General features: G+C 38.6%; 1 protein-coding gene across 3 annotated transcripts in view; it reads right to left on the bottom strand.

Annotated features, from left to right (window-relative positions):
• Positions 1 to 26876, bottom strand: part of NEBL (nebulette) — a 280541-nt gene extending 253665 nt beyond the window's left edge. For all 3 annotated transcript variants that reach the window (XM_059819111.1, XM_059819112.1, XM_059819113.1), the window contains exons 1-2: positions 26808 to 26876; positions 25703 to 25797 (exon numbers count right to left, since the gene is read on the bottom strand). In XM_059819111.1, coding sequence (XP_059675094.1) covers positions 25703 to 25797; positions 26808 to 26876 — 164 coding nt within the window. The remainder of the gene's footprint in view (positions 1 to 25702; positions 25798 to 26807) is intronic.
• Positions 26877 to 27412: the final 536 nt, after the last annotated feature.

Raw genomic sequence — 27412 nt, 5'->3', positions numbered from 1 at the left:
GAAAGAGGTGGACAGTTTTTGCTATGTTTACATTTTATTGGGAGAATGCCATATGGAAAAGTCTGAGGTAAGGAGAGAATCATCTATTAAACCCTTATGCACACCTAGCATATAAAGTCCCAAAAAAGAGATGAGGTTACCCGGGGATGAGTTACCAAGTTAGACAAGGAGAGGCCTGATGGTAGTTCTCTTTCCCCACACCATAAATAAACAGCACATAAGGCACTAGAAGATACCACAAATGCTGGCAAAACCCATCCCAAACCTGGGGAAAAAAAAGGAAAGAAAAAAGAGAGAGAGAGAAAATAAAAAACATTGTGAAGCCTGAAGAAGAAAAACATTTTCCATGTGAGTGATTAATGACTCGGATGTTGTCAGAAATACCCAGGTACAAGTGTAAAAAGGTCTCTCACAATGTGGCCAGGCAAAAACTGTTGTTATCAAGTCTGAAGTGCAATTTCCAAGGAGTAAAGGAGACCTAAGAAGAGACTGTCAAACAGACAATTAGCAATAATGTCAAGGCTAAAAAAGTAGACAGCATTTTCAAGCAGCACAGAAGCATAAGGGAGAAGGAAAGGGCAATTGTAGCTGCTAAGGAAGCTGGAAAGAAAAGGGCAATGTTGCCAACTCTCCATCTTATCAAACCCACAAAATTCTAATGATGAATGAAACTCTTAACTTGTCTGTGTCTATACAGAAAAGAGCAGAAAGCACTTCTAGTGATACAGACTAATTCAATGCTCTCTTAAATAAAGAGAAATGGTAACTCTCTCTGTGAGTTTAGGAGCATAAAAACTTGCACAGAACTTGCTTATTTTTTCTAATTCTCTCCTAATAAGGGGTACTATGCCACTTTACTGTGAACAGTATTCTGTACAGTTACGGTATAATTGTATTTAACTGTTTCTGAATACATTCTAAAAAGAGGTGAATGAAAGAAAAGCAATACAGAAATCCCATCATCACTGTTGTACTATCTTATTTGAATATAATTTCACTTTGGTAAAGATTTTATCCCCAAATATTCATCCTGAAGATGAAGACATCCCTCTTCTAGCAGTTCTAGTTCTCAGTATCTGCCAATTTCTCTAATCCCTCTTACATCCTGCCGTTTTCCTTCTCGAATTTTACTTTTCTCCCTTCCTTCTTCCTTGGATCCTCGCTCACTCGGAGCCTCGACACCCTTCCTTTATTTCTCATTCCTCCTCCGCAGTTTCTTTGCTTTCATTCTGCCTGCTGCCCTCTTTTCCAGCTATCTGTACACTGTAAGAAATATTTAAATAGAAGATCTCACTTTGAAAACTCATCTCCCCTGGCAGTCTCCACGGGCTGGGGCGGCCGCTGGCGCTGGCAGGCGCGTGTTGCTAAGCAGCACTTTAGCACCCTGTTCGAAGGATCAGGACTCGGCTCTGCTCCTCACTGCTGATGCAATGCCCTGGTTTGCAGAGAACAAGGAGCCTGCATACCTCAGCTGCGGGAAGATCAAAGTTCTGTTCATTTTTGGAGGTGCGTAGGAGGGCAGAGGCAAGAGTATATTGTCTTTTTTTAAATAAAAATGTAAATAAGTTTTCCTAACATGCCCCCTCTATGGTATTCCCATCTCTAGAAGGCGAATGATATTTTGCAGCTAAGGAATTTCCAGATAATTTTTTTGGCCAAGGTCACAGAGAAATATCTTTAAAACCAAAACCAACAACCATTTGTAACCAGCTCACCAAATCAGGCAGCCTCTCTGCTGCTTTCTAACTGCATCTGACATTAAGCACTTAGGTGTAGAGAAATGAAGTAATTGTCCCGGGAACCAGCAGAACCAAAAGGATCTGCACACAGACCTTAGGTCTCCTCAGACCCTGGCATTCATCTAGCCACTGCACAGGACCACCATCTTGGGCAGCTATGGTTCTTTCTAATGCAGTCTGACACTACCATGATCACAGCCTGCTACCCTAGTGGCAGCATCAATTAGCGATGATCATAACTTCTCCTGACATCAGTTGCATTGCTGCATCCAATTAATATGACAGAAGCATTCACATAATCGGCTCACTACAGAAAGTAAACAACTTGTTCTTCTCTGGAGATGCCTGTTTCAGACACCTTAAGTACATTCCACCTTTTAGTTACTTTCTCAGAAATTTTCTTAAGAGTCACATTTTCCATTAGCTCATTTTTGCTTATGCAGCAATTGGGAAGAGAGCCTCTGGAAGTGATAGAGAAGACAGGCTCAATACAAGTCAGCACTATGATACTGTTGTTAAAATGTAAACGTCACTCTGGAAAAAGACAAACTAAGAGGGATCTGTAGAAAGCAGCAGGAATTAGAAGAGTTTCTGAAAGTATAATTTAGGAAAAAGGACTACAGGAATTACATTTTTTCAGTCTAAAAAAGACAAAGTCTGAGGTGAGCCATAGTAATGGTGTTCTAATATATGAAACATTACAAAAAAAGCAGAGTTAGCAATTGTTCTCCACATCCGCTAGGGAAGAAGAAAAAGAATTAAGATAAAACTGCAGAAAATGAGATTAATTTCAGGAAAACTATGAACTGTAAGGACATAACAGAGCAAGGACTCTAAGAAAACTGAATTTTAAGAACAGATTAGGCAAACTTATATTCAGCATAACTTAGGTAAACTTAGTCCTACTGCAGTGCAAGATGGGCTAAAATGATCTAAAGTTGTTTTCTCATCTTTAGCTCTTCCATGCACTACACTAAGACAAATGCAAGCATTAGCTGTATTTTTATTTAAAAAGCACACAAAACAATGAGAGTAATTCTACTAATTTGTCATGTAATTTTTATGACTGTGTTCATAAAGATTAATTTATTTCCAATTTCCACTTAGGGTAGACAAAATGACACTTCTCTACCTCTAGATATTATTACCATATATCCTTATCAGTGTGTGCTGAGTACAACTTCCTATCACAGACCTGCATTGGGTACATACTTGGTCACTCACGCCAAAGAGCTGAAATTGTCTCAGACATGATGCTGTACATCACTTCCTTGTGTGCCACTTACTACAAAAACTTGTGTCTTACCCAGACTACTTCTATGATCAAACTAAAGCAAGGACAAGTCTTTAGCCTCTTTTTCTTTGTAAGAAGTAACATAAAGACACTTAAAAAGCAATAAGTCCCATTTCCACAGGATTTCCCTTACCCAGCACACCCACCACCTTCCAACTCTCACACCCCATTTTTTTTCTCTCGCTACAGCTCAGAGCCCCTCCAGCTGTGCATTATTAAAGGACTCAACGCGCCAGGTATGGGACTCGCTCACTCTCATCACTACCTAAGGCAACACCCAAACATGAAGGGCAGCATATACATTTAGAGAGGGTCTTATCAGCAATAAGGAAGCTTGGGGTTAGGGAGGTGCTGTCTTCTGGTTTTACATATCACTATATTAATTGACACCATGAAAACTAACACTTACTGCCTACTCAGACCAACATGACATTCAGTATCTAACCAGATTCACAATTTTTTCCATGTATTTTATTTACAAAGAATATTAAGATGGGGCTGATATATTTCCACCAGCCATCTCTTCTGGTTAAAGATCTAATCAATATTCAAAGTAAACTAAACTTAAATGTCTAAAAATTATGAATTTTGATTATACAGGAACTGTTCTATGAAAAAAGAAAATCCTAATTTATGTATAGTCTGAAGTATACTTCTTACATAAGATATTATAAAGCAGAACAAGAAGCATATTCATAATTTCCCTTTCACTTCACAGATAATGTCAGAATAATATTTATGAGATTATGGGTACATTTATAACTAGGCCAGAAATTTATTATTAAATGCCTATCTTACGGAAAATACAGCCCTGCAAGTAAATGAGCAGAGAAAGGGTCCCTCAAAAAATAATAAGTAACAGTAAATCAAATGGAATTTTTTCCCATTAGTTAAACTGTTACATAGTCAGATATTTTAAGTATTAAATTCTCAAGAAACAAGGTTTTTCAATAAAGAATTTTATCCATTCAAACAAAGGAAACACTTCTGTGGGTTCTCTCACTGTGACAGATTATAGGTCACTGTGCTCTCCAGCCTCAAGGTTTTTTCAGAAGGTTGTTACTCACTCAGTGAGTGACAACAAAAATAGTCACAGACAACAGCCATACATGGGCCAACTGTTAACTTCTCTGTTAAATCTGGATCCATGTTATTAGTTGGACAGCTCATTAACATTAACTGCCAAACTGAAACAAAAGGAACATTTTGTAATAGTGTTTCTTAGTAAGATACTTTACTCATATCGCATATGAGTTGTACAGATGCAGGGGGAAATCTAAAGGGAATGCAGAAGGACCTTCACATGGAGTTGCATTTCTAAAATATTAATAAAGGTTTTTTCTACCTCAAAACGGTCCTTTTTCACCTTTGTTAATCAAACAGAAAAAAACAGTATCATATAGACAATAGCTATTTGATTATTGCTTTTTCAAAAGTTGTAAGGGAATGTCACCCAGCAGACCCAGGCAGACACCTAAAAGCAGACGCAAAAAGCAGCCTCCGCATTTCAACACAACTGGGAAGCAAACACTTCAAAAAGCAGAACAAAGTAGGTACTCGTTTGATGGAAACTGCATTACCAACTGAGCGATTTCATGGTGTGAAAGGCAGTGCGATGATTTGCTGTGGACAGAAAGTTCACTGGATAAAAAAAAAGGAGAATTCTGGCCTTTCTATAGGCAGGGTGTCACACCATGGTTTCCCTTTTCTTTCTACAGTAAATCCAGCCACTGTAAGGCTAGGGCCACAACTTTACACTATGAGAAATGTGGTCAAAGGAATACTCTGGTGTTGCAGTGCTGACTGAAAAGCGTGGTTAATGCCAACTACCACCTCCATAGAGCCTGGTAAATAAAAAGTCTCATGACTAACCCGCAGAGTGTTCTGAAAAAACTGCTTTCATTACCTACACGATTATTACCAACATAAGCAAAACGTTTTCTTGAGCTTTTAAATTAACAGAAAAAGTTAGTTTTTATAGTACTCATTTTTTTCCAGTTCCTATCCAAAAAAAGTCAAGGACAGATCTTTATTATATATATTTAAGATTTACTAGGTATACGGTATCATGAGCACAGATCTTCTGTCGAAGAACTTGTATGTGTCTTCCTTTATATGTAAATAAAGATTTAATAAAAGACAGACAAAACACACAGAAGGTTATAAAACAAATAGAGAGCTTGGAAAGAGGAGATAAATTGCTGACTTGGAATTAGCAAATCAATTTTTTTTTAATGAAAGACCATAGAAAAGGTTTCCATACACTGAACACAAATCACAGAATCACTAAGGTTGGAAAAGACCTGTAAGATCATCAAGTCCAACCATCAACTAACACCACTATGCCCATTAAACCATCTCCCACAATGCCTCGTCCACACGTTCCTCGAACACCTCCAGGGAGGGTGACTCTGTCACTTCCCTAGGCAGCTTATTCCAGTGTCTCACCACTCTCTCAGGAAAGAAATTTTTCCTAATATCCAGCCTGAACCTCCCCTGGCGCAACTTGAGGCCATTTCCTCTTGTCCTGCCGCTAGTCACTTGGGAGAAGAGACCAACACCCACCTCTGCAACCCCCTTTCAGGTAACTGTAGAGAGCAATTAATTGTAATTGTAGAGAGCAAATTAATCGAATCATTCTGAAAGGGCAAAAGTAAACTGGGGAAAAAAAGAAAAAAATAAATCAGTAGTCCATCAGATCTTACGCTAAAAGAGTATAGCCTTTCTCTGCTGTCTAGCTGCAGGGTTGCCCAAAGTGACTGAGATCCTGTGTCTTGGAAGAAAAAGGGCTCTGCTCATTGGAGAGCCTACCATACAGTGTCATTGTGTATTTCTGGATGTCATAAATGCTTTTACCTCATTGTCCTCTGCATGTAGTCTCAGAGACCCATCTAATTCTGTGTATTTTTCTTTTAAAAAGTGCATTAGAAAGATACTTTTTAAAATAGCGAGATGCTTATTGCTGATTTACTCTACATTTTTCACTACGATTTAAAAAAGGCATATGACTAAATTCAGACTTTTTGTAATATTTTTAATTGGCTGTGAAACACAAATTTTTCCTCAGAATATATGACACATATTTAAAAATGTCAATCCAATATGTAACTCAGAATTCAAAAATATCTCAGCTGAATGAATCTTGCATTGTCAGTTTTAACAGGGCTCATAACAAATCCAATCTCCATGAACTCATCAGCACAAAATAAATTATGTTAGAACTCCCCTAATTCTCCTTATAGCTATGCTTGAGGAATTCACACCTGCCCTTGGTTATTAGGCCCAAGACAATACTGCCATAAATTTCAGATCAATCATAGAATCATAGAACAGCCCAGGTTGGAAGGGACCTCAAGAGATCATCTGGCCCAACCTTTTGTGGGAAAAGGAGTGCCCTGTCCAATTGCATTTTTAAAACCCTACCACATCCCTAGGGAGGCTGATCCAGTGAATTACTGTTCTTACTATAAAAAATTTCTTTCTTGTGTCGAGATAAATCTTCTCCCAATGCAACTTGTACCCATTGTCGCTTGTCCTATGTGGCTCCTTGCAAAGAGAGAGCTTCCTTCCTCCTTGTAGCCACCCTTAAACTACTGGAATGCTGTGATGAGGTTGCCCTTGAGCCTCCTCTTCTCCAAGGAGAAAAAGACCCAAGACCTTCAGTCTTTACTCATAGGCCAGTTTCTCCTGCCCTTTGATCATCTTTGTGGCCCTCCTTTGGACCCTCTTCCAGTCTGTCTGTGTCTTTCTTGAATTGTGGGGATCAAACTGGACACAGTTCTCCAGGTGTGGCCTGGAGATGCAGAACAAGAGATCACCAAAACCAGAAGAACAAGTATTTTTCTCCTTAAATTGGAATATTAAATATTTTGAGATACAAAATATTAATTTATTTTTTAGTTGTTGTTTTTTGTTTTGTTTTTACATTAACAACGCAGGTTTGAATAACATGACAATATGAAGAAGGCAACAGTGCAGGGACGCAGTCTCCTAGGGCTCAGTGTGCACTGAGATGACAGGCAGAGCTCAAAAATAGGCTTAAAAATGGAATGGAACGACTGAAATCTTTCCTCTCCCACAAATTTGCTTGAGTGCCTATGAAACACCAAAAAACTGGAAACGTGACTTGGTAGGAGCTCCAAAAAATGAAGATGCTTGGTTCTGACAGCTGTTCATGGACAGCTGTCGTAAACTGGCGCTCTCACACACAGGAGAAGATGCACTTCCTGAAAGGTAAACCTCTGTATCTGAGTCAGTCGACGAAGATTAAGTTAACGTAAATAGCAAGGAATACAGTCTGTTTCACCTATCATAAAATGAGTCAGATGAACTGAAATCTTAAAGCATTTCTTTCTCCACCAACTACAAAAATGGGACTAGAGCAATGATTTCAGCTTACGTGCATGGGCATGGGATATGTCAAAGGTAGGCGAGATGAATGCCACCCACAGTTTTCCAGTCAAGGGATACAACAATAGTGGAACAACCATAATAGCTTCAAGTATTTGAAAGCAGAAGGCAAAACATTCAACTGAACAGAGCCATGTGAATGGCACTTTTAAAATAATAATTATTTCCTCTGCATTCTTGCATTACATACAGAAAAAAAAATCTGAAGAAGAAATTACAGGTATCAATTTGTATGGGTTTTTGTAAATTTTTTGAGCCCAACAGGAACCTGAATAACTTAATTGCATAAGGAAACTGAGGTAAATATACTAGGCAGAGAGGCAAAACTATTATTTTTTCATTATATAACACCGTGTCTGGCCCTGCAGAAAACATCCAGGTATATGGCCTAAGAGTTGTTTAAATGTTCTGAGTTGAAGAACACAAGCTTTTTATGCTTTAAAATACAGATAAAACAGCAGACTAAATTCAGGCCTCATCATACAGGCTGTTTAGTTTTGTTTTACTTGTAAATTTGTTAAATTTATTCGCATTTTTTTCCCTGGAGTTGGGTCTGTGCTTAAAGCAGGCTCCAGGATTTTAATAACACTCCATCTGCTTCAGAGGTGCTTGCTTAATTTTTGCTTTCATAGACATTTTACACAATAAGCATGCTAGTGTTAGAAATGTCTCAGTTTCTGAATTCTTCTGCAATATATTCCAGAGAAGGTAAACAGAAATCTTGAGCCCTGTTTGCAAAGAAATGAAAGACCTTAAAGATTTCAGAAAATCTTAAAATACACTAATTGCAAATACTTGAAGACATGCAACACGCAACAGCCTAGATACTTCTCTAGATACTTCCTTTAGCTGTCAAAAAAAAGATGTTTTACAAGTCTCATGATGCTTAATCTCTAACACACTTTTCTCTTCTGGGAACAAAAGTGTAACACCATGTAAAAATGAACCATAAGCCTCTCGCTCCCTTACAGCTTGTTCCTGATGTATTCCTGATATCAATGCAAGTCTCACAAAATAACTGCCGTGTCAGAATTGCAGTCTTGTGGAAGTAAATTGCTAAACCTCAGGATTTCAGACTCACCTACAAATTACAAATCAGCATTACCCAAAACTACCACCAAACCCCATACAACGTTGTTACATAAAACATCAACCCATACAAAGACACTCACTGCAAGATACACTAAGACAGAGGTTATTGGAAACATTCAGCTGCAATACACACCCACATTGTGTACTTGCTTTCCTTACAACATCTTTAATTATAAGGATATTGTAGATACATTATCATAAATCAACAAATCTGTTTCCACAGCGTGTTACTAAGCAACTGTAACCAAGACCTTGTGTAAATGAGATTAAAATTCTAAGGTAACGGTGCTCAAATACAACCTCACATTTAATAGCCAAAGATAGTTGAACATGTTCATATTAAACGAAAAAGGTCTGTTTAGTTTTATGGTTGTTGAACTCATTTTGATGTATAGAAAATGTAAATCTGTATCAGTTGTAGGCATTTCCACTGTACAATGAACCGTGCAAAGATCTAACAATCCCGGTATATTTTTCAGATAAAATAACTAGAAACTTCTTCAAATGAGTTTCATTATTCATTATATGCATTTCATTCTTCCACTTAATGGTATCGAAACTATACAAAAATCAATACTACTTTAAATAATGTATTATTAGTTATTATTAAAACTCTTAAGAAAAAATATCACACTCACATAGACAGTGTGAAAGAAAAATACTGTAATACAGTGGTTAATTTTTTTTTGCTGCACTTATAATATAAAAGAGCCTTTTTTCCAGTCATAAATATACTTAAGTATAAGCACCTTTCTAATACCTGGCTGCACTTGGCATGCATGTCCCCGTCATTCCAGCACTCAGACATTCAGTGGGCTTACCATGTAATGTGAGGAAACTCCAGTTCAGAGCAGACAAGAATATCCTCTTAGCAAAAGAGGTTGTCATAAGCACGTGAAACCTTTCTGCCACTGTCAGCACTGCCTTCCCACAGAGTTTCAAAGTTTGAGTTCCCTGACCTCATCCTGAATGCAATTAAGTATTTTAAAAAGGCAACCCAAATTTAAGGGAGGATGACTGTGATTTTACTACTTCTGGATCATGAGAGGTCTCTCCAACAAGAGCAGAAATCAACTGCAATAGAGACAGAACCTTCCTGGAGGCAATCTGTCCCTCGTTCAGCCTGGTTTCCAGGAACTCAGGGCCACCACAAGCCCTTTCTGCTCCAAGCACACGTTCCATTTCTTTGACATTGTCTTCTTTTACACATACAGCATCTTCACAAACAGTCTTGTTTTCTTTAAACTTACAGAAAAACACACCACCTGCTGTGGAGAAGATGAGAGAATAAACATGTGACAGACATTAATCACGACTCTCTGCTACCACAGCAAGGAGAATCATTTAACAACCTGTGTAGATGGAGCAGAAGGGGAAACTTGCCAGCTTTATTCACTGATTTTTAAGTTCTTCTGTCTGTTTTAAACATTTAAAGAACATATAATATGTGCAGAGCCCTTTCCATTCTGAATTCTCCTGCGGTGACAACTTGGTCCATACCTCAGTCTCCCTGGAATGTCATTTTGCTGCACCTCCTCGCTCCAGTTTTGCCCAGGGTGTACTCTAACATACCACTACTTTGTGCCCGTAGTACCGCACAGTAAGTACTTTTCTCCCCGCTGCTTTACCTATTTCTTGTCTTACAGAAATAGTTACAAGTCTTAATATTTCATGTCAGTCAAAATATAAATTAACCACATTCTCCACTATCCTAATGTGGACATTTTCTTGTAAGGCCAACAAAAGCTTTTCTGCTTACAGCAACAATGAAATCAAACCATAACAAGATATTCCACTGAGCACATGTCTCTCCCACTGGCAAAAGGTGACAAATGGAACACTCACAAAAGTAGAAAAGGCTGTATTTCTTAATTCCTTCCATTGAGAAAACAGAACATACAGTAGGTAGTGGCCTACTTCAATTATTTTTTTCAATTACTTTTCAGAGACAGCATCTACACTACTGTTTTCCTGTGATGGGTAAAGCTTGGGAGATACAAGCAACAGTTCAAAGTTGAGTATTTGCAACCACATCTTAAAAGCACCTTTAACTTTTAAAAGATCTTCAAAGCAGTGTCTGAAAAAAACTACCACCATGCTACAATTCCCAAGGTATTTTTGAGTATTTAATTCTGTCGATCTTCCTTTAATACTCTACACTTATGGCAAGGTTGTTTCAGGCAATTGTCCTCACTTTTACCAGTCAGTCCTCAAAATTATATTCCAGGACGTGAAGAACTCCAGCCCCCCCATCAGAGACATGTACTGTTTTATAATATATTGGCCCATCAGCTTTGTATAACTAACATCCCCTGGGTAAAAGGTATTCAATTATGACAATAATAGGCACTCCGCAAACAAATTAAGTAATTGACAATAGTGCTCTTCAAGTGCTTCACCTTAAAAACAACAGTACAAATGACATTCTGATTCTGCAGGATCTTTTCCTTATGTGCGTTCAGTGTATTCCTATTTTAAGGTCTGATTTTTTTATGGGAACGGCAAGTAATTCCTGCTTTTCACCCATCTATATTGCAAGGCTAACACAGCTGAGATTAATTCCTAAGCATCAACAGAATTGTTTATGAAGGTCTACTTCGTACCGCCTTCATGAAGATTGTGGCATATGGAAAATCTTTCCAGCTCAGATATCTATTTCTAACATTACCCGCTGGTTTCATATCCAGCGTCTTCCACGTACTAAAGGTGTGATTACACCTCCCCTATTCAAAAATAATCCCATCACTTCTTTGGGTGAATTGATAGTTGTTTGGCTATTTGTAGAGCTCTGAATGCTGATGTTTTCCCAGCTCTTGTCCATCTACTCCTTAATTTACTATAACCAAAACAGATGACTTTTTAGTGTAGTTGCTTTATAGCAGATATGGAAACGGTGCCATGAAGGCTTCCAGTGCTGTTTATTTCTTTAAAGAAAGTGCCAGATCACTTCTTTTCCCTTACTTTGCTTTAGAAAAAGAACTTTTGAAAATTAACATAAGCATTCTCACAAGTTACACTGAGACAGAAAAAAATTTACTATTAAATTGTCTTACTGACCATAAGTGTCCAAAATAAAAATTGCAAGCAAGTTATGTACTGAAATGACCAACACAGTTCTTTCCAGAATAAACATTTTTCAAATAATAATACATTTTACAGCTCAGTATGCTTTTTCACCATAATAAGGATAGGAAAACAATACCATTAATATATTTTTGTTTAGCACTTCAAGGTGTATTTTTTCAAGTCTAGAATTAAAAAAAAATTGGTTCGGGTGAAAGTAGGTGTGCACACAACTGTGAGGAAAAGTAGAGGAATCATTTTTATCTTAACTTTAATTTGCTCACAGTTATTAAGCAGTTATGTTGCAAAGGAAAACGTACAAAACCATAACAGGTCATTTCACTGTGAAAAAAAATGAAGCGCCTAGTCAAATTTAAAATCTCCCTAACTTTAACAGCCTAAACTAAAACTGTCAAGATACTAGTCAGAGCAGTAGCTTTCTTTTTCGTTGTATATATGGGACATAGCTGTTCCTAGTAACATAATACAAATTTACATTAGTCTGTATCTCGCATAAGAAGAGTCAACTGTGGAAATAAGAGAGCACCTCTTCTCTTAGAGGTTTCTCTCAAATAAGATACGCATATAGCAAAAGAACCATCATTCACAGGACATAAAACATGTTTATTAGCAACTTTTAAATTATTTTCTTTTTAAAGGTATAGTCTCCATTCTAGCAATATATTAATCATACATGTGATTACAGAAGATATCAAATTCCAAAGGACTCTCAGTTTATAAGACTAAGTTTTATTCTGTAACTTCATTGCAAGAGCAAAAACTTCAGCAGGTAGATACACTATCAGATTTAGATCTTGAGCCAAAACCTTCCAGAACGATCACAGAGGAAATACAAATCATAGAAGGTCAGGAATCCAATTCTAGATCTATGTGTTTGGGAGAAAATCAAACTGGCATATATTGAAATACTGTCTTTGTAAGCATTTTAACTGTCTTGGGATTGTCTGGAGTTAACTATGCTCGAGATCATGACTCCGCTTTCCAGGGCAATATTCAACATACTTGTTTTGGATAGTCTTTCTGACACACTGCTTGACATATTAAAGTAATGAGGAGTGGACCAGAAATGTTAATTGAAGCCTCTATGAACAAGAAACAACACAGTTGTTAATAAAGCTCTAATAAAATTAAAAGAACGTATGTCTAATAAGAAGAAAATAAAAACTGGAGACTGCAGCAGCTATAAAGTCCATGTGTTAAGTGCTCCACAAGGCCATCACTACTACAACCTTCCTTTAAACTTTCTCCCACACCTCAGGGAGGAGCAGAGCTTCTCACATCCAGTTGCATGAATATGCAAAGCATTCTTAACATTACATGTGATTGGAAAAAACAGTTCTTTTTTGAGAAGAACTGTGATCTGGATTTTTTTTTTTAATATTCAAAATTTTCTTCAAAAACCATTTTCTCTTAAATGGCTATTCTTCACAAGCAATAGCAAAGAACCCCAGCTATATTACAACTCCATGCTCTTGAAAATAATGTATTTTGTCTCCTTCCACATTTATAGGTTCTTATTTGTAAATTGTCATCATAACACTAAATGTAATACACAACTATAATAAAAACAACAAATATAATTAACACACATGATATTTTAACATTTTGATAAAAGTTATTCAGGTAAAATACACCTAAGCAAAATAAGTCCAACTGACAAAGCTAAATACTTTGTCCCTGAAATTAAGCATTCTGCTACTATAAAACCAACACAGTTAAAATACAGATTCCTACAGGAAAAAAAAGTTGAAACTGGCAGATTCCTGCAAAACATCTCCCAGTAAGAAATTGTTCCACTGAAAAAAAAAAAGAACCGGTATAAAACTAATTAGTACTAATTATTACTATGAACTGTTAATATACTGTACTGTCAGCTTCAAAAATCCATTATAAGTCTGTTCCTGAATATCCAGTTCCGATTTCTTTGGTGTAAGATGTATAGTTACTATTAACTTCATGTATTGATATCTGTTATCCCAGTTGTGAAGTAGTGCCTTATTGTAGCAGTCTTTTTGAAGATACACATCAAAAAGAGATACTGAAATATTTACACATGAGCCCAAGATATATACAAACAGCACAGATGGAAAATACAAGGGAGACACACCTGCCTCTCACACCATGGGCAGTGGTCACACCACATCAGATGCTGAATTACTGTCACACCTGAGGCATGCAATGGAGATGAGAAACCCACTGGAGATATCTAACACCTAACAGCCAGGTGGCTTTGCCGATGCACAAAGAAAAATGGCAGAAGAAAACAAAAGGGCCTGTTTGCTCACCAAACTAATTCTGCCAGAGCTTACGTCTCCAGCACAGCAGAAGTGACAGGATGGAGTAAGCTATGAAAAAGGGGAGCTGCCATTCTCCTCAGGGTGAAACAAATAAAGAAAAACAACCATTTTTACCCTATTTCCTTCAACTTCTAAAAGCACATTCCAGTCTCCTTCACATCCATACCCAGCTTGACAAGCTTAAATTTTCATTTTCTTAATATATTCCATATACAGTATTATTCTGCATAGGAGACATAATCTGTCATTGCCTTTTGGGCAGTAAGAGAGACTCCTGCTGCTGACCCAAATGAGGCCTGAAACAGCAGCAGCATGGTCATGAAAGTTAAGCATTTAATCAGTACAAGAAATTGGATGTTATTCTTTCGAGCCTCTCCTCCACAAAGACAAGGGTCATCCTGAAAGAACGTCTTTAGCACAAGGACAAATTCATACAAGGCTTGACCAGCTTATGTTCAGACTTCAGAACGTCCTTCCAAACTTCTTGAAGTAGCAAGTACAGAAAGCCCTATTTATAAATAATTTTTAAGTTTTCCAAATTTTCATCAGTACTGAAGCAGCTTAATATCCAATAGAACCAGATGATCTCTTACATTTCAAAATAAACTCCAAAAATAATTCTCCGGCTATGCTGAGTTGTTCATAATTGATAAATGCAAAACATTAGCAGCACCAATATAAGTTATTGCTGCCCAGAAGAATATCCATCTTCATCTCACTGGAAAAAAGTTTGCAATAAACCCTTGCTTGCATTAGACTATCAGAAAAACTAATCACATATGCTGTTCTCATTTTCACACAGCTCTCACCATACTTCTTAGTTTCCCCTCAAGCTTTTCATCTTCCTGGGAACACTATGTGGTAGCCTATTGTTTCAGTGTACAGAAACATTTTTCAAGGGGCATAAAATTAAGTGAGAAACTGTATTTTTTCCAATTGTCCTGATATTTCTTATGAATTACTAACTTCATAACAATTTAAAAACCTCACTGCAAGTTCCTCAAAGCAAGATGAAGTCTTCAGTACCCGCAGTGCCAATAAACTAAATCATATTTCACATAACAGTATCTCTAATGACAGAATTAACAGAACTCAGACTGTGAGCAAATATTCTGTGTCAGCCCCTGCAAGAACTGAGACCTGGCTGCATGGAGAAGCATGAGACAGAGCAGACTGACCATTAACTCAACCAAAGCTCATCTATTTGCTCTTCCTTTTTCTTCTTCCAGCTTCTTCCATTCTTGTTAATATGGATTTCCAACATTTCTGACACAACTATAATATAAGCCACATAGCAGTTCTAATCGCGAGTTACCCAAGAATGACTGTGTTCAATATCCCTTTTGATCTTCAGCTCAAAATAAGCCAAAAGCTCATTACACATCCCCACTGTTCACTCACCATGGCAGTACCCCGTTCCTAATGAAAAGTGCAACTATTTCAGAAATTTAGTTTGCTAGTACTAAACTGAAAAGCTCAACATCTTTATAAATTAATTCTCTTTTCATCTATCCTTGCTTTCTCTGCATGCAAGCATACTCTTTTTTTTTTTCCCCTTGTGTAAGTAGACACGTCATCACTGCTAAGTTTCCCATAATACTTCTCTCTCAGTCTCATTTACTAAAGGTGTAAATTCCTTTCACATATTTCAGGGTATATTGTTCTTCTAAATATCTTTTGATATTTTTTCCTCCAGCCTGGTCTTCCCTTTCCCCATTCTTCCTAACAATTTTGTGCTAAAGCCACAGTGTTTCAATAAGTTACGCTAATAACTGTTGTAACAAACTTCATCTCTGCTTTCTGATAGCCTAAAAAATTCCTATCAACTACTTCCAAATAAAACTCTCAGACCTTCCTATGTTACAGCAAAATTTGTATCAAAGACGCCTACATGATGGGCCATTCAGCAACTATTTTTTGAACAAAGCTGCTTCCAAGAGGCATTCCTTCTCTTTGTTCACCCACCATCAGTATCACTTGTCTACTACTCATCAAATACTATCAGCAAAGGCACTAGCATCACTGTATCAACCACAAACAGTAGCTCAAAAAAAATAAATCTAAGTCCTTTAGGAAGCTTTGCTTTTCTCCATATCTATTTTCAGGCAGGTTCTTTAAAACATGGACTGCAACCTCCCTTACAGCAACATACCAAGCATGCTGCCAGCTCTAACAGTGGTAATCATGTCCTGGTCAACAACCTATTGAGCACTTCTGTTGCTAGAAATCCTCTTATTGGTCCCTTTTCTTTTTGTATGACCTGGTAAATGCAGACAGAAATTTCTTCCCTCTTGCATTCGCAGATGCATACAACCAATGCTGTGCAACATGTGAACAGCCTACTGCGTATGCCACTCTACACTATTCCACAGAAATAGTCCATGTTTTTTTATTTAGGCACTTTTCCCCTCCACAAACTTAGCCACTTGCATTTTAATTAAGTCTAAAATCAGCATCTTTTTTTTTTTAAATCTTTCCCTAAGTACTTCTATTTACAGTTTTCTGATGTTAGAAGGAATTGCATTACAAGTATTGACTTCTTCCAGAGTAAAACTGGAACAAAACGAAACAAAACCAGCTATTACCATTTAGTTTACCAACTTCAAAAAAATACCTGAAGTATAACTAAATTAAAATTAAGCACAGTTTTATTGTTTAATTTTTTACTTGGCATTACACCAATACACCTGTGTGAAAAATGCTGCCATTTGGAGACAGAACATGATGGACTACCTCCAAACATTTTCTCTCCTAAGAGGACAAAAAAAAAAAACCACCCCACACTAGTGTGAATTTTTGAAACTGTGAAGCAAGGAGGAAACTTACACAGTTTCCATATAGGTCTATATTTTAAGAAATCCTCTTTAAAGAGTAACTATGCACTTCCCAGAAAAGCCTTTGCAATATATGCTTAAATGATTACCGGCCAAATTACAATTAGTTTTTCATTTTTAAAACTAAGCTGCTATAGTCTTCTCTCAGGTGTGACACTGATGGCACATTTTTGTGCCCTCTTCGTATTAAGATGTTATGGGATCAGCTACCACCACACAATTCCACCACAACCGAGAACAGGAGGATTTGGAGGAGGGGAGCAGGAGAGGCAGGTGGAAGAGGAAATACAAGAGACTAAAAATTCTGCACTGGTCATCATCCAGGCTTTTCCTCCTGGTACAAATAAAAGTAACACAGGCAACATGAATAGAAAGCAAAGGAAAATAGGTTGGTCAACTCTGAGGCAACATCAACTCCAACATCAGAAGAACGGAGGGAGGCAGAGAGCGCAGAAATGGACTGATCCGCGAATGAAGAAGGAAAATTAACTGCAGTTTTTTCGTTTTTTCAAAAAGTTGCTGTCTGAGATGACATAACTAGGGGCAGCATGAACTGTCTGGTGTCATTTATATTCAGGCAGACCAGTTATTCAACAAGTACTTCACCCACCTCTTCTCATAGCAAACTTTTCCCTTGCAACTCCTGCCTACTGTCTCCATTTCAAGGAACCTCAACATCACACAGCAAAATTCTGCCCTCAGTGTAACTTCTACAATCCCTAAATTTAGCAAGGTTTGTGTAAGCACCCCACAATATTAAAAATTATGAAAATGAAAAATTAATTGACCACTCAGCCAAGATTGTACATTGTCTGGATAATTACGGTAAGCTTGCACTGACATCATATGTAAACAGCAAAACATACTTCTTGACACTGAGCTGACTAACATGATGTTGTCATTCTCTGTTGACATCACCGACTCTGAAAATTCAGTGACATGAAAGACTGGAACATAGACTTATTTTTCTTCAAGCTTTATAAAGTATATAGAGTACATCAGGACAGCAGGTTTACTTGCTACCATCAACAACATTAGCAGAGCTACACAGAACTTAAAATTCATCTAAGTGAAAATGCTTTTTTTTTTTTGCCTTTTTTTTTTTCTTTTTTTAAGTTCTTTGGCAAATATGATAGGAAATTCTATGGCTTAGAGCATTTAAAACCCCAAACAGTTAAATCACAAAACATACCATCAAGATTTCACAGGCTTACTAGAACTGGTTATTAACTCTTCCAAAAGCTCAAGCTATACAATGCAAATAAGTAAATTACTTGGAATCACTAAATTTCATCTATTGTTCTTGTTCTGTTGCCTAAATATTTTAGTAAATATAATGAAACAAATCTTTATCAATCTTCAGGAATAAGTACAGAAAGTAATAGCTATTAAGAAAAATCAAGATTACGTTGAGCATCAACAGTGGCTAAGATACTAGCAAGCAAAGAAAATCCCATTTACTGAAATTGTGTCTCAGTAACTGCAGTCCCCTAAGAATATATGTTCAATATATTCTATGACTACAGGTGCTGAGGGATGCACATGTTCTTCTTTTGAAAAATTATCTGCAGTTTATGATGACCAATGTTCATACAAATTAAAAACATGTATTTACTTGAGCCAAGACATAAACTGGCAACAGATCAGGATTCCACACAGCAAGGATTTCTATAAGCACTTCTTGCAAATAGCTTTGAATGTCATGTTCATTGCAGTCTTGCATAAAAATAAAATGTATAATATTCATTTGCATATTTTCTATTTATTTGCCCCAGCAACATCCTAAGTAACACTAAACTGTAATTTTCCCTTTGAAGCAATTATACCAATGGGCAGAATATTACAACACGTGAATTCCAAACACAGACCCTATACTCACATCAGGTACCAGATGTGACAGTACTGGCTCAATGCAGTCTGAGAATTCACCTGCTCTGGCAGAAAAAAGGTAACAACTCATCTCCCTCGGGGCAGTTTTGCTACTCCATTTGCACCAGCAGGGAAGCAGGCTAGCTGCAGCTAAGCTGTAGCACTCCATGGTGCTCTCCACAACTTGCAACAGTGCAAATCAAGGGACCTGTTGGAGCTCAGAGAGTCCTCTCCCTGCACACCCACCAGCACATGCATGTAAGATGTCATACGCAGGTCTTGATCGAACATGAAATCAGGACACGGCCAACTGAACATGTTGAAATGGAACCCGAGAAATGTTTTTGCATCCCGTTACTCAGACACAGTCACAGCAATCAAAACACAGCCCAACTCTTCCCTAGATCTGAGTGTCAGTGATAATAAATCTTTAGTAATTCCTTTGCAACTAACCACCATCCACCTCATGCACAGTATTCAGCAACTCTGACAAAGTGTTCTCATGTGCCTTCTTCAAAGAGTTTAAAGATATGCATCAAACACCTTTCAGAGACTCAACTATATTTTGCCTAAGAAGCTCCTTCCATTGTTCTAGCAAATAGGCTCAGCTTCTTGTCCTACTTTCCTTTTCATTACTGGATACCACCAATACTAATTTGAACTTAATTAACTAAGTAAGATACCACAGCACCAAGCAGCAGGAATGTATGTTTCCTCTACTTGTAGCTGTCCCTCATATTTAAGCAGAGTTTGCATAAATACCCACAATGATTAAGCTCTTTCACAATTTTATTTTCTTTCTTACACAGAACTTAGAATAGGTAGAGAAGATAAAGTACTTCACTCATTCATCACTGCTCACTACAGAAGGGAAGGCTGCATCAGACCACGGAGGTACATGCTGCTCCCAATACCCTTCCAGGCCTTCAGCTAGTGACCTGGGTGATGAAATGAAGATTACACTTAGTAAATTTGCAATGTGCTTACAGCCTCATGGTGGGAGGGCTGATAGGAGGGGGCTGTAAGCACTTTAGAGAACAAAATTGGAATATAAAATGAACTTGACAAATCAGAGAAACAGCCTGGGGAAAAAAGGAGATTTAGTTCAATGAGAAGCAAGTGGAAGATGCTGTGTGTAGCCAAGAACGATTAACTGCTCAGATAATGGATAACAACAACTGCTGAGGTTGCAATTCTGCATAGAAAGATAAAACTGTAGCCCACAACAATCTGAATGTGACTTAACAATAGTTTGGGGTTTGCAACAAATTAAAAAAAAAAGGCAAAGACTCTACTGGGACTTAGAAGAAAAATTATAAATGAGTTGCATAGGCACACTTGCTGTTCTATCAGCTCTGGTAATGCTCCACTGGGCACTGCAATTCAAAGAATACATATACATATAGACCATTTGGAGATAACTGAAGGTAGAGAAACAAGAATTTCCAGAAAATAGGATCTACAGGGCAAGAGTTAGAGCTGTTTTGTTTAAAGAGAAGATGGCTGAGGGGAGACATGATAACTGTTTTCAAATACTGAAGTCCATACTTTTGGGATGCTGAACAAGAAATAATGGACTCAAAAGACATTGGTGTTTTACTCTGACTTGAGACCCTTACCAATTTTTTTTCTAATGGTTCTGTTATTTGCATTACTCATTTTATATTACTTCCTGAGAGGAAAGTCTTCAATACACAAAGTTAATAAAGTGATAAAGTGCAAATCCTTGCCTTCTAGGAAGGTTTGCATGGGAGTTTCTGGGTTGTTTCTTTTTATAAGAATGACCATTTTGGGTTGACCTATGTAACAACTTACTTTTCATCAAATCTAATGACCAGAAACAGCTGAAAAGCCCAAAATGAGAAAAAAAAAAAAACACCTAACTGGCTGTAAGGTTAACCATGCCATAAAAGATTCTTTCTCCTCAACCCAAACTCAGTGTTACCCTTTTACATTAAATAAGTTGTTGTTCAGTAACAGTTGAACATGGAGAATTAGGAAAGAAAAATATGTTTACTCTGTGGGCACTCTTTACCGCAACTCTTAGAAGTGGCTCCATCATATTTCAGAAGGATTGCTCTTGCTGCTCCTTACCTACTCATTTTCTTTCTTCCTGCCATATTTAAACTGAGAAATTATCACCTGCTGAAATCAATACTGAAAAATAAGATAATGCTAGGTATTTTTAGTAAGAGTATCATCATCACGCTCCTAGTCACCTTCTAGAAGTTTTCTGACTGGTAGAAAGAAAACCCACTCAAGTTTCACAACTAAAACTAAAGTTCTAAACACAAGTTCACCTTTCAGGGCAATGGATTCCATTTAATGGCCACATTCATTCATTCATTACAAGCAACTGCTTTTACTTTCCAGCCCATCTGACTGTCCAGAAAGTTGTACCATGTTCTTACCATTTCCAAGCTGGTATAAAATAACTTTGACATTTTTCATCCCTCCCCTATAGCATCTTAAAATTTCAAGTTTGACTTCACTTGCAGATTGAAACTATAGTACAATTCTTCTAACACCACCACAATATTTCAACTGTATTTGCATATCTATTTCCTACCAGAATGAGTGAAAAAGAAATTAAATCTAGAAAAAAAAAGTGATGATGAGTTTTTCTTCATGTCAATAATCCACGTTAAGACTGATGACAGTAGATTTAAATTTTAAAGTTATGCAATCATTCCATATGGTGACTGTCATAAATAAAAACTTCAATGTAGCTACCCTGTGTGCAGGCGACCAGCAAAATTTTAGGTACTAAATATTTCAGAAGGATTTATTCCAACAGTAAGGTTGTTTGCCTTTGGCAAGAGGGTATATCAGGTCTGCAGAAGCTTAAGCTATTAGGTTTTGCAGAAATCAAAAAACACATCTCTGTCGGATGTGTTCACACATGCAGGAAGTCTGTTTGCATCAGCAGGTATAGCTAATGCAGAGAGAACATTCCCAAAATATGCATTTCAGCTTCTACATTTTGCATAAAAAGTAGTCTTGTGTTTTGGTCTAGTGAATCTGTCAAAAAAGTATTTACATGAATATTTGTAAGAATAAGTTACCATATAATCATCCTACATGATTCAATCATTTAACAAGCTTGAGAACTAGTACACAGATGGTTAGTTGCCAAAATGCCATTCATTTCCTTGCATCATCTCGGTTATTTGCAGCTGGGAAGAATCAGCTCTGAGTCTGTAAATAATAATAATAATAATAACAACAACTTTTCTTCTTATCATTTCCATATATATTAAACAACTATTTAATAATCTCTATCTGCAGATATTAAAGTGGAATAGGGGTTCAGATCTGCATTAAAGCCACCTTGATTTAATAAATCATTGGATTACCCAAGCCATTTTAATTGTCTTAACCTTTTTTTTTTTTACTACCTATATGCACATTCAGAGAGACAAAGAATGGATCATTCACCTGCTTCAAGCAATGCATAGCACCTGGCTGAACTGCAAAACTGGACTACAAGTCTGAGCCCTTAGTCTCACCAACATTATTTCACAAATCAGGCAGCTCTCTGGCAACGTGGCATATCTAAAGTCAGACAGCAAATAAAAGGCAAGACTAAAGTTGTCAAGGCAAACCTAGCAGTGTCCACGTGCTAAGCATCTACAAGCTTCAAAATGTTGTGCATGAGGCCTTTTCAGATGCAAGTAAAGTGAGAAACACAGTACCATGTCATGAGACTACTGTACTACTCAGAGGTCCCAGCTGAGATAAAAGCGTGATATTCTAAGCACTACATAAACAAGCAGAGATAAACTATCCTGACTCATACAGCTCACAAATTATGTAAATAATAAAAAAGCGAGAAGGAACAAAGTTGTATAACCTTTTCTCTACAAGTAAGAGAACTGAAAGGTTTAAAGAAGACAGATCAAGGAACTTCATGGAAGCTGTGATACAAAGATCATTCTTTTCAAAGCCTTATTGTATACAAGCACATGTAGACAAAGTTTTCCCTCATAACCCAGTTGCGAAATCTTTCATAAATCTACAGCTTACAAAAGCAGTATCAGAAGTGCAATACTAGGCAACTCAGCTTCTTGACCTAGTTCTGCTACATCAGTAGCCCAGCCAACTTTTGCTATCAGTGTACCCTTATGACAAGCAACGTATACAACCATTTAACTGGAAACGTGACAAGCTGCCCAACAAAAAACTTGCCCTTAAAAAAACTGGAATCATGCATTTACAAATATTTCTGCTCTTTTTTAATGGACACTGAATTAAAGTATTTCACAACATATTCCTTCTTGGATCACTAGTTCCTGTTAATCCATCTGACTTTACTCTCCTCCACCAAAAGTATAGTTTGAACATTCATAAATCAGTATCTTTTTCTTATATTAATGGAAACACAATTATGTTTTACAGTTAAAAGTAACTTCTGATCTTTGCCAGTAATGCAGCAAAAATTATTAATTTCACCACGTGAAAAAAAAAAAGAGTAGAATATTTTAAGTTCAAAGGTCAAAATATACTCAAGTGCATTATCTAACCTGTGAACTAAAAAACAGATACAGAAATTACTGAAGATACGTCCTTTTTGACTTGTCCTTACAAAAAGCTAACTATGGCTTCCAAACCTATTAAACAACTTCATGTTATTGCTCTGCCATTCAAATTAGTGCATACTCCTTCACTTTTATCTACAAATTACACTCTCATTGATGGATGGACTCAATAAACAGTCTAACAATAATTGCTCTTTGTCAAGTGCTTGTAGGTGTTTGTATGAGTAAATCTACATTCTTTTCTTTGCAGATTTTCTGATCAAGCAGTATTTAACATAAAAATGGATTTGCCTCTTGCTAATGAACACTGGATAAGACACATCATAATTTGAAATACTATAATACTATAATTTGTTTTGCAAATAAGTAACCTTTGAGATGCAACAGTACTGTGTAAAAATATGGTAATTTAAATCAACTGGATTTTCAAAACATAGTTTTGCATAAACATCTTATCCCTCCTTTGAAGGATATTAAAGTTTGTTGAAACCACAAAGCACACCTTGGTCTTCCCTTCATGGTTCCATAGAACACTTAGATTTATTTAGATTATTTGATTAACATTTCTCTTAAAAAAACCCAAAAACCAAAAAAACCCTTAAGTTTACCAAAACTTCAAAACCAAAATACAGATTGTTGATATTATACATTAAATTTTGTCTCTTCTTTAATAGAAGAAACCCATTCTTTCATGGTTTTACATTGTTTCTTCCCATTTCATAGATCAGGTTTGAGGGACATTTCAAAGATAGAGATTATTTTTTCAAGGATCACTATTACAAAGCTCATTAAAGCAACTACCAGGAAGAACAGCACCTGAACAGTACATAACACATCTATCATCCTCATTCCCCCTCATCCGTAAATAGAAGGACACATCACGTAGCATAACTACATAGATGAAACACTCTATTACAACAGAAGTTAAATATGCACAGCATGGAAACACTGATGTATAGCACAGAGGAGACTTTGTAAACAAACAGTGTTATTAAGTATAAGTAAGTATCTGATTACATAGGAAAGATCAAGCAACTGAAGTATCATCACTGAAATTTAACCACAAAAATTTAGGTACAAGGCACCAAAGTATTATCAGAGTTTTAATCACTGTAAAGGATGTAAGCCTGTACTTCTACTGCAACTCAAATAGTACCAAAAGCAGAGTCCCATCTAGGGCCAATAACCTTTAGGTTAGTCTCCACTTGTAGTGGGCCACTTGTTGAAGCATGAATCTCCCTTCCTACAGAGCTCTCTCTACAGCACATAAGACTGGCAACCAACCACACTTTATTACAAGAGATCTAATGTCACCCCCATACACCGTAGAGCATTTCAAGGAAAGCTAGAAATGTATGTGTGTAACTCCATACGTTCCTAAAGCAATCTAAGTACAACTGTGCACATTGAAACAGGTGTTTCAAGTTTTGGCAGCACAGCAGTTTTCATAACAAAACTCATATTTTACACAGATAGGTGCTGGCTGGCTTCAATTTTAGCCTGGAAGAAAAAAAGCATATGTTGTTGAACTATTCTGTGATGGTCAGCCATAGACTGTCTACCTCAACATGAAACAAATATTTTAATAAGAGTAAAGGAGAATATTTCTGAAAAAACTACCATGTGTCTACAGTTTCAAAATTCTGTCTCTTTAAAACATGTTTTCAGTAGGCAAAGGTGAAAATAATAACAATATATTAATAACATGCAAGATCAAATTTGATTCCAACTTTTTTAGAGATATCCTTCTAACAGAGCATATTATAAATGTTTCTAAAGATGAAAAGATACTGAAATGCACTTAGCAAATCTTAGGAGAATGGCACAAAGGACATTAACCACCTTTCTTCTACAAATATCAACATGCTCTTCTGCAGTACTTGCAAGCTAAACATCAAAGCACTCTTCAAAATCCAAACAACAACAAAATCTGAAAGTGGAATACAACACGATTATACTCTACAACCAAAACAAATCTATTTTCTTTATTAAAACCTAAGAGAGATGCAAAATACAAAATAGCACGAAGCACCAGAAGAAGGGATTTTGTAAATATCTATCTTAGTAATCTGAGATACGTGAACAATATAACTGTTTTAAAAATAGCTTGTCACGATCTCTAACAGGATATTGTCTCTGGTAAACTACAAAACCGAGAAGCACTTTGTTTTCTCATTGCAAAATGCTGATCAGGTTCATAACCCTGAACAGAGAGCTACATAATGGACAACTGTAAACCAGCAGGCCAATAATGAATGTAATAGGAGTCAGCACCAGATCCAACACTTTCTGGGAGGAAAGGACCTGTATCCTGAGATCTGATATTAAAACACTGCCTAAACACATCATAATCAAATATGTTCATCTTCTATCACTTCCATGAAAGTAGAACACGCCATCTGAAAAGATACTAAACTGCTCTAGACTGCACTACTACATATCTCGATTAAGTTTTTACAGCACGACAACACCTATTTGACCATATCCACGGCCAGGTTTTCTTTTCATGTGCATTTCTGCAAGACTTGACATTTACAATACTTACGCATTGCAATAAGGTTTCTTTTCATATCCTTTGTAGTTATTCATGTTCAGAGCCATTTTGCAAACTTCACAGTGGAAACATCCTTTATGCCAGTACTGTAAAGAAACATGAAGTAGAATTACTTATAATACTAATGTTTTGAAAGCTATTTTAGGGTACAGTAAATATAAAGACACAGCTACACGTCAATATTTTGGCCATGCATTATAGATCTCTGTGAACTACATCAAAAGAATTACTTTCACGTGAAACTGAAGGTGCTTCTGAAACACTCCCAGAAACATAAATTCTCTGCTAAGGTGAATGCCAGGACCTCCACACACTGACCCTGACAGGATTATTTTGAAGATAACTGAAGCGGGAGTTTGACATTTTGCCTCGTTAAAGAAAAAAACACCACCACTTGCTAAGAATCCAATACTACGCAAATAAAAGCACTAACTAATGTGACGATTGGCTTTTTGGTACGCTGAAGAGGCACTAAATTTAGCCCATAATACGGTATTCTCCTCCGGTAGCTCCTACCGCCTTGCCTTTCCGGGGACGTTAATTTGGCGCATCTGTCACAGCCTCATCGCTGTTATTTACGGAGCGACCGCGCTCAGCGATAACCAGCATCACCGGGGATAGCCCCGAGGGACGGGGCTGTCGCCACCCCGCCGCCCCGGCCACCGTCCCCGCCGAGGCGGCCAAGGCGTGAGGGGCAGCCGAAGCCGCCCCAGCTCGGGGAGGCGCCGACAACTACAGCCGGGCGGGGGCCGCCTACAACTTCATCCCTCGGGGGGCCGCGGGGACCCGCCGCCGGCCCCAGGCGCCGTCACTCCCCGAGCGGGCACCGCAGGGGCTCTCCGGCCCGCCGCGGCCCCCGCTCGCCCCCCGCCCTGCGCCAGCGCGGTGACACGGGGGCAGTTGCTGCCCGCCGGCGGCGGCGGTGGCGGCGCGGATGCCGGCGCAGGGGCACCCCCTCAGGCGCTGCAGTTGCCACCTGCCGGCTCGCCTGGCTCCCCCGCCGGCCCTGCCCGCCCCGCCGGTGCCGAGGAGAGCGTGGCGCAGGGGGGCACGCCCGGGAGGCGCCGTCCCCGCCCGCGCGCCCGCGCCCCAGCACCTTGTCCAGGCAGTTGACTTTCTCGGTGGGATAGACCACTTTGCCACAGCGGGCGCACTGGGGGTTCATTTTGCGGCTCCTCTCGGGCGGCGGCTCCCGCGGGCGGCGGCGGCCGAGGCTGCTGTGCGGCGGGCTGGGCTGGACGGGGCTCCGGGCGGCCGATCTACCATCCCCTGCCCTGGCGGGGACGCCGGGGGTCCTCAGCGGCTGCCGGCGGGCGAGGAGGTCATCGGCGGCGGCTGGGGAGGAAGCGGCGCTCCAGCTGACTGCGGCTCGGCAGCATGTGTGAGTGGGCGGGCGGGGAGCCGGTGCCTGTCGCCCCCGCCTGCTCGCCGCCCGCCCCCGCCGCCGCCGCCTCCTCCTCCCTTGTGCCTGCGCGCTCCGCTCCCCGCGCCGTGGGCTGGGTGACTCACGCCGAGCCCCGCGCTGCAGCCGCAAGCGAAGCCAAGCCCACCGGCGCGGCGCGGCCCGCAGCGAGGGGAGGGAAGAAGGGGAGGGCGAGCCCCGCGCCGCAGCCGCCTCGAGGGGGGCGAGATGGCGGGCTCCGCGCCGTCGCCTTGAGGCGTGGTGCGGATGGGGGGCGCCGGGCTGCGGCCGCCTCCCGA

The sequence above is a fragment of the Gavia stellata genome, chromosome 6 (assembly GCF_030936135.1).
Source record: "Gavia stellata isolate bGavSte3 chromosome 6, bGavSte3.hap2, whole genome shotgun sequence".
Classification (NCBI taxonomy): domain Eukaryota; kingdom Metazoa; phylum Chordata; class Aves; order Gaviiformes; family Gaviidae; genus Gavia; species Gavia stellata.
Note: the sequence above shows the minus strand (reverse complement) of the source record. Positions and strands in the feature narration are given on the sequence as shown.